The sequence below is a fragment of the Erpetoichthys calabaricus genome, chromosome 5, assembly GCF_900747795.2.
Source record: "Erpetoichthys calabaricus chromosome 5, fErpCal1.3, whole genome shotgun sequence".
Taxonomy (NCBI): domain Eukaryota; kingdom Metazoa; phylum Chordata; class Cladistia; order Polypteriformes; family Polypteridae; genus Erpetoichthys; species Erpetoichthys calabaricus.
Genome location: NC_041398.2, coordinates 139931993 through 139947281, shown reverse-complemented (window position 1 = coordinate 139947281; position 15289 = coordinate 139931993). Strand labels below are relative to the sequence as shown.

The window sequence follows — 15289 nt, the reverse complement described above, 5'->3', positions numbered from 1 at the left end:
ATGGCCTGTTCTCAGCTAAATCGTTGAAATATTTTTATCTTATACCTCAGCAACTAGGAAATATGAAGTCACAGGTTTGAGTCAAGGAAACAAATGTTCTGTGCTGGGTGTAGTACAAATCTGTTATTCAACAAATACACCAGCTGTCATTCCTCATGTTAATAAGTGGCCCTGATTAAAAAAAGTTATAAGACATGCCATGACACAATTACCATGGACTTTGCATGACTACTGAATAAATAAAACATATATTAAATTAAAATCATAATCACAACACCATGTTTAATATAATGTGTCTTCACTGAAGTCTAGCTTGGTGTGCTACATATACCATCAAATGTATTTCCTGAAAATGTGGACTACATTTAAAACAAAATGTAAAGTTTCTAAATTTTTTAGAAGTTAATGAATACTGAATATGACTGAATATTTCTTTATGTTGACCTGGTTTCTATAGATTTTGTTCTGTCTACAATTCTTACCTTTATTCTTTCTTGAAAAAAAAAACAGACTTTGTTCAAACAAATAGCAAAGCACACCATTAATTATTTGCCATGATCAAAGTGAAGCTGGTAGTAGAAAATAAACCAGATAAAACTGGTCTACAGCTGTTAATGTTTTGACTGCTTGATAGTTTGAGATGAAAGAAAAAGAAAAATAGAGCCATCTCTGAGGTTTCAGTTTTCATTAGGCAATTAAATTCTAAATTGTGACCTCTAAAAATGTATGTCTCTCCTGCTAAATCTCCATTAGAGTGTCAAAAAAGACTCACCCACATTTGAGATCCTAATACAAGCTCTATTTTTCTTTTACCAGCAGTAAGAATTGCTCATAAGACTTTTTTCCTGTGAACATTAATGACTGTTTTTTTTTAATATAACAAGTACAATTAAAACACTCAGATCTAATGATGTACTGTACTGTCCAAAGTACATTATGAGATCTCAGCAGATACCTTCTGCTGTACAGTTCAGGTCACAAGCCATCTGAATGATGTAAAACACTTCCTTAGCTTGTTTGCCTCCTTGCAAATCCAAAAACATTCCAAAAGAAAGATAAGGCAGGTAGAATAGAAAATACAGAAAAATGTGTCAGTCACAGGGATGCTGGTTAGAAGCAGAAACAGGAGAAACAGATAAGCAGAAAAGAAAGATTATTCATAAAAGTAATGGTAACATCTACACGTGCAATGAAAGCATAATTAAAGTTACACTAGCCATTAGAGAGCAGAAAGCAAAAACAATTAAATTAACTGCACAGTGGGCCAACATTAACATTTTATTTAGAAATGTAACTTAGAATAATACTGCCTTCTCACCAGTGATGTCAAACCATAAAGGACTGTCAATAGGTTCTGTGGTTATGACTCCCACCATATGAGCAACTGGATCACTCTCCATCACAGAGAAAGAGAAAAATGGTTCATCAAAGGCAAGAAGCTTGGTAGATGGCTTAGGCTTTGCTATCCACTCAATGTGTAATCGAGTGCTGGAAGACTTCTGAGGTCGTCCATTGTCCACTGCTTTGATCTAAAAGATACATTTTTGGTTACTGTATGTCTATACTTCTATATCCACAAATACAATTCTAAAAAAAATATTAGTCATAAAAAATCAGTAATTTCTTTGTGTAAAAACACCCAGACAGAAAAGTAATAAATTTACTGCTCTCTACAGTAATACTGCATCCAAGATCCTAAAACCAACTTGAAACAAATTTAAATATCTATTCAAAATGGATGAATTTTAACAGCATAAACATTTTTTTAAAATCCTCTAAAAAGGATTGCTAAAATTTGATGAGATATGTACTCAAAAGGACAGTGCATTTATTATTTAGTTTTTTGCTTATATTTTATAATAAGTATTAATCTTTACACAAACCTCATAAAAACATTAAATGTTTATTAGCAAAGCATTTTTTCCACTGTAAAGCATTTGTTTCATTTACAAATACAATTTTCATGCAAACTGAACATTTTATTGTGCACTTTCAAAGAACCATTTATGATTTTCTGTATGTTTTAACATATCTGTTCTGTACACAATATATCAGTAGAAATTAAATAAGTCAAATAATTATAATTAAATATCTGTACTCATTTAACGGTTTCACAAAAGTCCAAAATATGTAATAGCTAAACTTCAAAAATCCTTACTGTAAGAATATCGTATTCCCCAGCTGCGGAAAACTTTTTGGAAGAAACCACTCCAGTTTTTGGCTCAATAAAGAATTTCCCATGCTCATCACCTTCCTCAATACTGTAAGATATTTCAGCATTAGGTCCTTCATCCTTATCAGTAGCAATCACTCTGTAAATAGGTTCCCTCTTTACTGAGCGTTCTCGCTCAGGTTTTTCACGCTCAGGAAGCTTAATTTTATAGATTTTTTCCAAAAAATTTGGCTTATTATCATTTTCATCCAAAACTTTCACCACAACTCGAATAACTGTTGATTTTGGAAGTTCACCGTTGTCTGTGACTGTAATCTGACAAAAAAAAAAAGTTACATAATATTCAACTGACAAATTTGAGGCAATCACTTTATTTAGTATAATATCAGATTTTCACAGTTGAAAATTTTCTAATAAAGGCCATTTACTTACATTAAACATAGTACTCTTAATAACGTGAGTCAAATCTAGACTGAAAAGCCATTTCTTTTCTTTGACTTGCAATTTCTGTTCTTTTATGTACCAATTTTAGCAGTCTCCATTAATTACTGTTATAGTCATGACGCTACTGGACTGTTATGTGTAAAAGGTCACAAAAATGTATCTGTTTTTTTGTATGATTTTCTTTTGTATTAATATTTTTCTAGTATTTCTTAGCTCCACCTGGATATCCATCCGGTAACACTGTATATTTTTAATCATTTTTTCATTTTTTACTGAATTAATTTTTTGAATATTAGAAACTGCACACTTATCTTATTTGTTTTACTGAGGATTTTAGGATGGTGCATTCAGTTAAAAATCCTGTATAAAATTAAGACAGAATGGTTGGTGTGACTAAATATGGCTAAATTGTTATTAAGGGAAAACCCCACCAAAAAACTTTATTACATTTTACTTCCCCCATGTACTTTGTTGTGATGGCTGAGAAAAAAGAAGAAAACATGAGATTTAAAAATTTTCTCTGACAAAAGTACAACGTACATGGGGTAAACAGCATACACAAAAAATACACATTTTGGGTGGAGTATTCCTTTCAGTGTCTTGATAAAATCTTTAACAATGATCTCAATGAAAATCTTAAAAATATTTTATTACTTCACCATTTTGATTATATTGGTTCCACAAAAGTTATGTAATTGATTACCTTTACAAAACTAATTTGAAAACCAGGCCAATCAAACAGAAACATCTGACTAGATACCTTCTAAAGTCAAACTGCACTTGCTATCAAAATGAGAATACTTAAAAATTGTATTTAAACTAGCATTATGTTCCTAGGTATTTAGAATATATATGTGTACTCCGGGGATGTGTTAATTATAAAAGGCTAATGAATGGCAAGGTTAGTTTTTAATTAAATCACACACTCAGTACAAACATGTACCATACCACATTATAAAAAAACAAAAGTTCCTTAAATTTCATCACATGCTGTTTTTTTTTTATTATTATATTTTAATTTTTTTCTCATTTGTAAGGGTTTGAAACCTTAAATTGCAGTGTGACTAGCCTAGCAAGTCTTAGACAATGTCTACATTTTAAATATGAATTAATAATAAATTCCATAATAACTCTTTGGCCCATATACAGTATATTGTGATTTGTGGGTCCCAGACTTGAACAAGAGAGAAAGAGGTAAGTCCAGGTTTCTGAAAAAAACAGCTTTATTGTCTGAAGCCAACGAACATTTTCAAAGCATTTATTTAAATGGGAGCAGTCACTTAAACATAAGCAGCATGCTAGCAGTGACGATGACATCATTCTGCATTCACTCCCTTCCCATATCAAAAGAACAAATAGCCTTACTGCACAAGACAGGAGACAGAAACTGAGAGCAAGGCCAGGTCAGTGGCCAGTTTTACATGTTCCCTGCATTAAGCATCGGGCGACAGATACGTTACATGGTGAGTAGGCGAACTTGCAGTTGCACCAGCAGCGGACAACCAATTTGTGCCTACATTAGCAGAGTTTCGGTGCACAGCACAATTGGGGAGGTTGTCGGGGTCCCAGAAATCTCACAATATATAGGAACTTTCCATTTGCTATAAGCAGTTTTACCACAGTCTTATTCAGAGTTCTTGTTGCCTTCAACATGCTCAGTCTTTTATTCCAATGTTAACTAAAGTTGATGCCGGCCTCCACTTTAAAATAACTTGTGTCATTGAATAGACTGTTCTAAGACAAGCTTTCGACACAAGGAATGTATGAGCTTACAATATCTAGTGATGTAAGTAAAAACAGAAGGATGACATTTACAGCAGAGAAAATTTTTATGATTTAAAGTTGTACTGTGCTCATTAGTCCAACAAATATAAAATGCTCGTAATGCAAACATTCCTGCAAAACAAAATAGTTTGTTATATTTAGAACCTTTTAGGGATTTAGTCTACATTCCCTATGGGATATGGATCATCGAAAAAAATCTTAATTATTTTCATGACCTGACTCAAGATTCTTGTTTCCCTTAGAAAAAGTAGTATGTTGTCAAAAATGGGCATTTGTTTCTGAAAAACTGACTGAATAAATTAAAATAACAGACACAGATTGCCATAAAAGGCAACAAAGCAAGAGCTGTTACGGTTTATTTAGCAAAGAAAGAGAGTGCAGCAGAAATTAATAATAGTATTGTAAGATATCATGAAAATGAAACAACCATAGTTTCCTTTTTCTCATAAAAAGACAACAGCATTTTGAATGATCTTAAACTTCTGTTAGCCCTCATAAAAAAAAAATTGACCTTTATAAAAAATAATCTTTTATGTACCTAATTTGTGAATAAAAAGGTGTTAGACTTAAAGTTTACACAAAACATGAGAGGATGGTGGTACAATAGACGATTGCTAAATGAATGTTAAAGAAAAATAGTTTAATCTAATTCCTGAGCATTCCTAAACTTTCTGAACCTCTAATTCATGCTGAAGTACCAAAGATGACTAGAGGATTATGATTTTTCTACAAACGGCACAGGATACGTCAAAGAAATCAAAGTTATGTACTTCAAAAGAAGAAAAAAGAAATTGATGACTGTTTTGCACACATGTGTAAAGCAGAGGCTATTACAGATTATCCCAATATCTTATTCTACTGTGAAGCAAAATAATTATTGTCGTGCCATAGGCTAGAAACATAAACATTAAATATTTGCAAACATCTGAAATGTTTTCTGGAAGAGAACTTTAACTTAATGCTATAATGTTAGCTACCTTTATTCCTGCAGTCAAGTGAGGCTCAAAAACATCTGCATTCCATCAATTATCATGAAGGTTTAAACAAGCATTCCATTGTGCAATTTTGATGTGAACTCACACATTTTGGCACTCTGACTGCTTACTAGTACTTCTCATGACTCCTGTGCTTTAGAGTTTTGTGCTTCCCCTCATTACAATACATCTTTGCACTTTATATTGTCTGAAATTTTAAGTAGAACTATCTTGTAACAGCATGCTGATAGAGTGCTTAAGCATGCTGCTTAATGACTCCTATGCTGTAATGCCACATCTGGAGTCTCACGTATAAATGGTGCACATGCACAAAAACGTTGTGTACACCCATTTCCAAGCCCACATTGAGATGTATAAAAACTAAACTTGGCGTAAGGCTACGCACATTTTCACAGCACTCAGACCATGCGTATACATGTTTCTGTTAGGTTTTATAAATGGTGGGCACCACGTTGCTTTACAAAGGCTGCTTTTGAGAAATTGTGCTCTACCTCATCCTTTTCAAGTCCTGTCCACTCTAGGATTTTTAGACACAGGAGCTTGTCAAAGTGATAGTGGATGACCGATCAGGTATTTCTCAGTCATCACTAAGTTGCACCATGCCATCTATATAGGATGGTATTATCCGCTTGTCATTCAGATATGTAAGATTGCCTTACCCAGTGGTTTAACTGACAAATATCACAGCACAATTCACAGCAACATCTGGTTTTCCAAATGTAATCGGAGCGGTTAACTACACACACATTGCTATAAAGGTGCCTTCTGAGAATAAATTTGCTTGTGTAAATAGAAAGCATTACACTCTATTAATGTACTACTCTATAATCCACAGAAAGTGTGTTGCATTGTGCAAGAATGTAGAGTGCAACATAATGCGGTACACAATAGTGGCTTGCCCATACCTAAACAGATGTGGTATAATGAACATGACCCAAAAAATGATCAGCCAAATCAGACAGCATTACAACTGCGTTGGATTATAATTAGCAGAATGTAAAGACAGGTAATCAGAGGCAGGATTTATTTTGTAACCAATTAATTTAATTTGTGGTCAATATCACATAGTACAGCATTTATATTCCTTAATTCCTTTTTCCACATCTCTTACAGCATCTGCTATTGCATTCTGTGACTCCAGAACAGCATCCGCTATTGCATTCTGTGACTTCAGAACAGCATCTGTCAGCATACGGCCAGATGGTTGCCCGGCGGTTTCCAAGGCAGGAATGTGTGCACAGCCAGCGCCCAAAGATGTGATCACCACAGCAGCACCATCACTGCGTGGATTCGTGTCCCTGGCACAGGGGTCACGCTTTTGTAATACTGTCTGAAACAGAATAAACAGTAATATCTGCTGCCTGCTTCTTTTTTACACTTCTTTTTTATTTTTCGTACTATGCAACTTTCTGAACTTTAACTTTTGAGTGTCTCCATCATGTTGTGCCACAGCATAAATTTCCTTTTGTTGCTTATACCACTGCTTATGCCACAAAATAGTACGTTATTCCATGCTTCCCCTTCACTGAATAGGACCATTTCTCATTCACAGAAATTCTTCATTTTTACACATGCTTTTACAATTGTCTTTTAACAAAACACTGAATGGAAGGGGCTACTTATATTGATTTGCAAATCCAAATAGGTGAAATTCTGGGAGGAGTCAGGGAGAGGATGTATGCACATGCATGTGCGTTAAAATTCACATCGACTGAGATTTATAAAGGGAAAGCAAGTAGAACTTTGCTTACACACAGTTTTATGCATCTGAATTTTTTTGCATGTATGCACATTTCTAGCTTTGTCCATACACCATGTTTTAGTGTGAATTCTACACAAGGCATTATAAATGAAGCTCCTGGTCTTTTTCAGTGTAGAGTCTGGATATTCTGTCTGTGTGAGGCTTTCTCAAGGCACTTCATTTATCCTCTCCCATCCCTACAGATGTGCAAGTTAAGCTGTCAGTTACAAACTAGTGACTATAAAAATTAGTGTGTGTGCATCCAGTGCTGCAGGGATAGGCTCCAATCCGGTACAATCCTATATTAGATTAAGCAGGTTTGACAATGTTACATGCTACAATTATCAAAGAGTTTCATGAAATTGTTTCCTTTCTTTAGATTTCTTTAGAATCAATAATCATACATCATCTGATGTTATAAATGTTACAGTCATATAAAAATGTTTGGGAACCCCTCTCAGCCTGCATAATAATTCACTCTACTTTCAACAAAAAAGATAACAGTGGTATGTCTTTCATTTCCTAGGAACATCTGAGTACTGGGGAGTTTTCCGAACAAAGATTTTAGTGAAGCAGTATTTAGTTGTATAAAATTAAATCAAATATGAAAAACTGACTGTGCAAAAATTTGGGTACACTTGTAATTTTGCTGATTTGAATGCATGTAACTGCTCAATACTCATTACATGCAACACCAAATTGGTTGGATTAGCTCGTTAAGCCTTGAACTTCATAGACAGGTGTGTCCAATCATGAGAAAAGGTATTTAAGGTGGTCAATTGCAAGTTGTGCTTCCCTTTGACTCTCCTCTGAAGAGTGACAGCATGGGATCCTCAAAGCAACTCTTAAAAGATTTGAAAACAAAGATTGTTCCGTATCATAGTTTAGGGGAAGGCTACAAAAACCAATCTCAGAGGTTTAAACTGTCAGTTTCAACTGTAAGGAATGTAATCAGGAAATGGAAGGCCACATGCACAGTTGCTGTTAAACCCAGGTCTGGCAGACCAAGAAAAATACAGGAGCGGCATATGCGCAGGATTGTGAAAATGGTTACAGACAACCCACAGATCACCTCCAAAGACCTGCAAGAACATCTTGCTGCAGATGGTGTATCTGTACATTGTTCTACAATTCAGCGCAATTTGCACAAAGAACATCTGTATGGCAGGGTGATGAGAAAGAAGCCCTTTCTGCACTCATGCTACAAACAGAGTCACTTGTTGTATGCAAATGCTCATTTAGACAAGCCAGATTAATTTTGGAACAAAGTGCTTTGGACTGATGAGACAAAAATTTGAGTTATTTGGTCATAACAAAAAGCGCTTTGCATGGCGGAAATAGAACACCACATTCCAAGAAAAACACCTGCAACCTACTGTCAAATTTGGTGAAGGTTCCATCATGCTGTGGGGCTGTGTGGCTAGTTCATGGACTGGGGCCCTTGTTAAAGTTGAGGGTAGGATGAATTCAACACAATATACTTCCTTAGAAGGCTGGTGTCCTTCAACATCTGCAATACGATGCTGCAGATGTTCTATCAGACGGTTGTGACAAGCGCCCTTTTCTAAGCGGTGGTGTGCTGGGGAGGCAGCATAAAGAAGAGGGACGCCTCACGCATGGACAAACTGGTGAGGAAGGCAGGCTCTATTGTAGGCACGGAGCTGGACAGTTTGACATCCGTGGCAGAGCGACCGGCGCTGAGCAGGCTCCTGTCAATCATGCAGAATCCATTGTATCCACTGAACAGTATTATCTCCAGACAGAGGAGCAGCTTCAGGGATAGACTGCTGTCACTGTCCTGCTCCACTGACAGACTGAGGAGATCGTTCCTCCCCCACACTATGCGACTCTTCAATTCCACCCGTGGGGGGGGGGGGTAAATGTTAACATTATACAGTGCATCCGGAAAGTATTCACAGCGCATCACTTTTTCCACATTTTGTTGTTACGGCCTTATTCCAAAATGGATTAAATTCATTTTTTTCCTCAGAATTCTACACACAACACCCGATAATGACAACGTGAAAAAAGTTTACTTGAGGTTTCTGCAAATTTATTAAAAATAAAAAAACTGAGAAATCACATGTACATAAGTATTCACAGCCTTTGCTCAATACATTGTCGATGCACCTTTGGCAGCAATTACAGCCTCAAGTCTTTTTGAATATGATGCCACAAGCTTGGCACACCTATCCTTGGCCAGTTTCGCCCATTCCTCCTTGCAGCACCTCTCAAGCTCCATCAGGTTGGATGGGAAGCGTCGGTGCACAGCCATTTTAAGATCTCTCCAGAGATGTTCAATTGGATTCAAGTCTGGGCTCTGGCTGGGCCACTCAGGGACATTCACAGAGTTGTCCTGAAGCCACTCCTTTGATATCTTGGCTGTGTGCTTAGGGTCGTTGTCCCGCTGAAAGATGAACCGTCGCTCCAGTCTGAGGTCAAGAGTGCTCTGGAGCAGGTTTTCATCCAGGATGTATCTGTACATTGCTGCAGTCATCTTTCCCTTTATCCTGACTAGTCTCCCAGTCCCTGCTGCTGAAAAACATCCCCACAGCATGATGCTGCCACCACCATGCTTCACTGTAGGGATGGTATTGGCCTGGTGACGAGCGGTGCCTGGTTTCCTCCAAACGTGACACCTGGCATTCACACCAAAGAATTCAATCTTTGTCTCATCAGACCAGAGAATTTTCCTTCTCATGGTCTGAGAGTCCTTCAGGTGCCTTTTGGAAAACTCCAGGCGGGCTGCCATGTGCCTTTTACTAAGGAGTGGCTTCCGTCTGGCCACTCTACCATACAGGCCTGATTGGTGGATTGCTACAGAGATGGTTGTCCTTCTGGAAGGTTCTCCTCTCTCCACAGAGGACCTCGGGAGCTCTGACAGAGTGACCATCGGGTTCTTGGTCACCTCCCTGACTAAGGCCCTTTTCCCCCGATCGCTCAGTTTAGATGGCCGGCCAGCTCTAGGAAGAGTCCTGGTGGTTTCAAACTTCTTCCACTTACGGATGATGGAGGCCACTGTGCTCATTGGGACCTTCAAAGCAGCAGAAATTTTTCTGTAACTTTCCCCACATTTGTGTCTCGAGACAATCGTGTCTCGGAGGTCTACAGACAATTCCTTTGACTTCATGCTTGGTTTGTGCTCTGACATGAACTGTCAACTGTGGGACCTTATATAGACAGGTGTGTGCCTTTCCAAGTCATGTCCAATCAACTGAATTTACCACAGGTGGACTCCAATTAAGCTGCAGAAACATCTCAAGGATGATCAGGGGAAACAGGATGCACCTGAGCTCAATTTTGAACTTCATGGCAAAGGCTGTGAATACTTATGTACATGTGCTTTTTCAGTTTTTTTATTTTTAATAAATTTGCAAAAACCTCAAGTAAACTTTTTTCACATTGTCATTATGGGGTGTTGTGTGTAGAATTCTGAGGAAAAAAATGAATTTAATCCATTTTGGAATAAGGCTGTAACATAACAAAATGTGGAAAAAGTGATGCGCTGTGAATACTTTCCAGATGCACTGTACAAAATTACTCTGTTATATCTGCATTTTTATCACTGTTTCATTTAATATTGTTTTTATCAGTATGCTGCTGCTGGAGTATGTGAATTTACCCTTGGGATTAATAAAGTATCTATCTATCTATCTATCTATCTATCTATCTATCTATCTATCTATCTATCTATCTATCTATCTATCTATCTATCTATCTATCTATCTATCTATCTATCTATCTATCTATCTATCTATCTATCTCAACAAATTCTTCAGGATAATGTTCAAGCATCAGTCACAAAATTGAAGTTACGCAGGGGTTGGATATTCCAACAAGACAATGACCCGAAACACAGTTCGAAATCTACAAAGGCATGCATGCAGAGGGAGAAGTACAATGTTCTGGAATGGCCGTCACAGTCCCCTGACTTGAATATCATCGAAAATCTATGGGATGATTTGAAGCAGGCTGTCCATGCTCGGCATGCATAAAATTTAACTGAACTAATTTTGTTATGATGCATATTGCATATTTTCTGTTAATCAAATAAACTTAATGTTACTGCTGAAATACTACTGTTTCCATAAGGCATGTCATATATTAAAAGTAAGTTGCTACTTTGAAAGCTCAGTCAATGATAAACAAAAATCCAAAGAATTAAGATGGGTTCCCAAACTTTTTCATATGACTGTATGCCACTTGGTAACTATGGATGCTCCATTCAGGTTATTTTTGGTGGTGTGGGGGGTATCATACTGATTACAGATATCATGTTACTGAATCAGCCAGCTCTGATACAATTTTAAATTTTTTTTGCCCTTGCCACTTTAAAAACGTTTATAATAAGCTCCTGCATAACTAGATGAAGAGAAACCTTATGTTCTGTATTAAAGTGTTAACTTTAGTATTTTTGTAATTTAACTACAGACCACAGATGTTACCTGTTCACTTTTGCTTTGTGCCCTCCCCAACCATAACCTATCGTCTATCGGGAAGGAGTAAAAGCTTCAGATTCATCAAAAATTTCGTTCACTGGTTTCCAACGGATCTCAACGTTTTAGGGTCCCCTGATACCGAAAACATTGATATCTCGATGATGAGTGTGTGTCTTTCTGTGTGTCTGTGAGTCACAGTTTCTTGAGGATGGACTAGAGCTAAAACAGCTGGATGGAAAAATACCAAACTCAGAACTTAAGCCTGTTATGAGACTATGACGTGCTGATTAATTTTTGAGCCAAATCGTGCAAGAGAAGGAGGCACTCTAGAGGTACCCTCAAATACTGTAGTAATTCTGCAATAATTATGAATTCTTCTGATCAATTCCTATTTAATGACCTATTTTATGATCAGAAAGATCAGCATCAGAGCGGTAAATAATTACTGAAATGTTATAGAATAGTTTGGGTAACTTAGTTCGTAGGGCGCAAAACCTACTGACGCTCATATCCGAATTTTTTATTACAAAAATGAGATTTATTATTTAGTGAAAATAAACACTGAAAAAAACTTTTTTGTGATCAGCCAATTTACTGATCAAGTCTTTTCTAGTGAAAATCAGCTGATTTAGTTTGGTGGCTGATAGATCATAGCATTACTACTGGTAAGATTCTAACCTCTGCTCGTTTTTTGATTTAATTTCTCCTGACTTCTGTGTTAGGATATAGCAAGTTGGACGATGACTGACTGACTGACTGATCCCACTTCTCTTTTCTGCTTTTTTGGAATTAAATGTGAAACACCTCCACATCTACTTTTGCTGGTCATCATATTCTGCTTAGGAGATAAGGCAGTACCTGAAGCTCACCTGTTGGTAACTCATGAATGTTACTGTAGGCAGGAATTCACCGTTTTGCTTAACTGTTGGCATTACAACAAGATATGGGCAAAAACAATGGGTCCTACTGGCGTAAAGCAACTTTGTTATTGAAAATGTCAGACCTTTTCAGAGCTCAAACAAGAAGCTGATGGATAGACTCACTCAGTGAAATGGGTTCTAGTTATGGTATGACAGGCTATTATTATTTCACTGTTTCCAGGGTTGCTCATTTGTCTGTCTGAGGTCTATATTTTTCTCTTGGAGAAATCTTTTGCAGAGTGCAGTCTTGGTAATAGCATGCTGTCTGGCTAGCATGTGTTGACATAGGGATAAACTTCACAACCATTGGACATCTGATCCTTCATATCTTGTTTTTTGGAAAAGATTGGATGAGATGTGTGATTAGTAAAATTAGTACCTGCTGTAGCAAGATGCTGTACACAAAAGCATGCAAAAGTTATAGTGATCAGGAATTAGTCATATATAAAATACGTGGCTTTTCACCCACCCCTAAAACATGTTTAATCCATCTATTTTTAGTTTATTTGCTTTTCTCTATTACACCTGTTCTGACAACTTAGAAATAGTATAAGCATGTTTTGTGTCACAATACATTTGAATATTGTACTCCCTAAAGACAGTAACACTTTCTCTGCAAATAAGAAAAAGTGCTTTTCTTTTAATACCTTACCAAAATTAATTTAATCCTCTAATTTTCTTTAAAACTGCACATTTTTAGTGATCCTTCTATCCATTTACATTTTCTGGATTTACAACATGACTTAGGTGAAATGCTTTACAAATACTCAAAGAAGATTTCAAATCTTGACCCCACTGGAATTTAAGAATACAAAGGAGAAAATGGCTCACGTGGCTGGAAAGAAATTTACAAATGTGGTATTTTTAGAAAACGCCTTGCAGGTCTAACTAAAAGATACCCAATGGGCCATTTTTGGACTACAGGCTTGTTTTGGGAGCTGCTTTAATGGATGATTTTCAGTTAGTTTGAATTACCAAAAGATCAAGGTTAGCTCTTGGATAGTCACCCTTCATTTTTAAACTCATATTACTGCTATACTCCACTTTATTACTTATAAATTGCTCTAAAAGCCTACATGCTTTGTAGTCTTCAGCAAAAATTCTAATTTGTTTTCTTCTTTTCTACAAGATTACAGGGATCTTGATTCACTGTTGTGTAAACCATATAGTTTTTATATTCAACCATGCTCTACATAATTTAAACAGTTATGACAAATTTTACTTAAAAAAATAAAAAACAATAAAAGCATTTTGTAAAATGAATCATTTTATAATAAACACCTTCCTCACTGAAGTGGACTATGGCTATCCAGTTCTGTATGTCTAACAGTATTTTGTCCACTGAACATTGTACTACATTTGCATTTTGCTATTTAGCTAACAGCTGGAAAGAGTATAAAGTGAGTTTTTAAACAAAATATATCTCAGATGCTAGATTACCCTATGTTTAGCACAAAAAATTCTGCTCACTTCCAACAGCAAGGATGCTAAACATGGTCAATCTGTTGAACCACTCTTTCTTATCTATGGCTTTTGTAACTTTGAAATGAGGCTAAGCAGTATTATGAGGTTTAGAAAACATTGACACCTGTCAAAATGCACATAGGGTTAAAGCTTTCCAATGATGTTTACTGCTGCTAACATTTGAGAAAGTATGAAAAATTTGTCTTTTACTTTAGGTAATTGATGCCACTTTGCCGTATTCATCTACTCACTTCAGGTTTTGCCCACTAGATACTATTCCATTATCTCCGCACACAGCCAAACAGAATTATTTCTACAGTATATGTGTACCTAATCCTAATTTTGCTGTCTCTTTTAGAATCAAAAATATGTATGCATGTGATGGAGACATTTTAAAAGGGAGGAAGCCAAGATCTGCTTAAAATAAAAAGAAACCAAGAAGGACTGAGATAATAAACAAAATACAAAGGAAATTGAACAAGCAACTCAGTGGAGATGAGAAACGTAACAAGAGGAAATGAGTGTGAGTGAGAAAGTGCAAGAAATAGTGAGCCCTGTACAAGATAGAAAGTTATTTTTCTTTCATCAGTTGCCACACCACTGGAAGACAATGGGCCATTATTTAGCTAATTTCTGTTTGATAAAATGACAAGTTGCATTAATGTGCATTTCTTATCAAAGTAGTAATAACCCAGCAAAGGTCATGTACAATTTATAATTACAACAATACAGAGTATTATACTTGAGTGATAAAAGGCAGCTTAACAATAAAACAATAAAATATAAGACAGAGCTGCCTTTGTGTACATACAACCACAATTGCATTTAAAACAGTACAAAGATGTTTAAAGGAAAATCATTACGAGTTATTGTGCTCGCTCAGCAGATTGTATTCCAAAAACTATGCAGATCCTGGCATAAACTAGCCAGACAGCTCAGTGACAGACAGGTACAAAACCTTCAAATGTGTGCAGTGCAAAAATCTAAATATGAAAAAGTAAAGTCTTCTCTACAGAGCTATATGGAGTTGGAGTCCTGAAGTCAGAAGCAATAATTGGGTTACTGGAGACTACATGTATATTGCAATGTTATTTGTTAAAATTTCCAGTTTCACATATACTAATTCAAATGAACATTTTTTGTCTTCTAGGCTGTTGAAAACCTCTTTTTTAATTTTGTAAGATTTGTCTTTTAATTAATGTTACTCATTGTTTGTAAATTCTTTTGTAAATATTATAAAAAAGCAACAACAGCATCACAGCCTTTAAACTTAACTTTTAAGAGGTTAGGGTGCTATACAAAGCCTAATGATTCATGTTAGTAGTGAT

General features: G+C 36.2%; 1 protein-coding gene across 5 annotated transcripts in view; it reads right to left on the bottom strand.

Annotated features, from left to right (window-relative positions):
* The window catches only part of fat1a (FAT atypical cadherin 1a), a 210782-nt gene that overhangs the window by 90509 nt on the left and 104984 nt on the right, over positions 1 to 15289 (bottom strand). For all 5 annotated transcript variants that reach the window (XR_007935176.1, XM_051928502.1, XM_051928504.1 and 2 more), the window contains exons 5-6: positions 2159 to 2488; positions 1319 to 1529 (exon numbers count right to left, since the gene is read on the bottom strand). Coding sequence is in view for 4 of the 5 variants with exons in the window: in XM_051928502.1 (XP_051784462.1) it covers positions 1319 to 1529; positions 2159 to 2488 (541 nt within the window). In the remaining variant the exon portion in view is untranslated. The remainder of the gene's footprint in view (positions 1 to 1318; positions 1530 to 2158; positions 2489 to 15289) is intronic.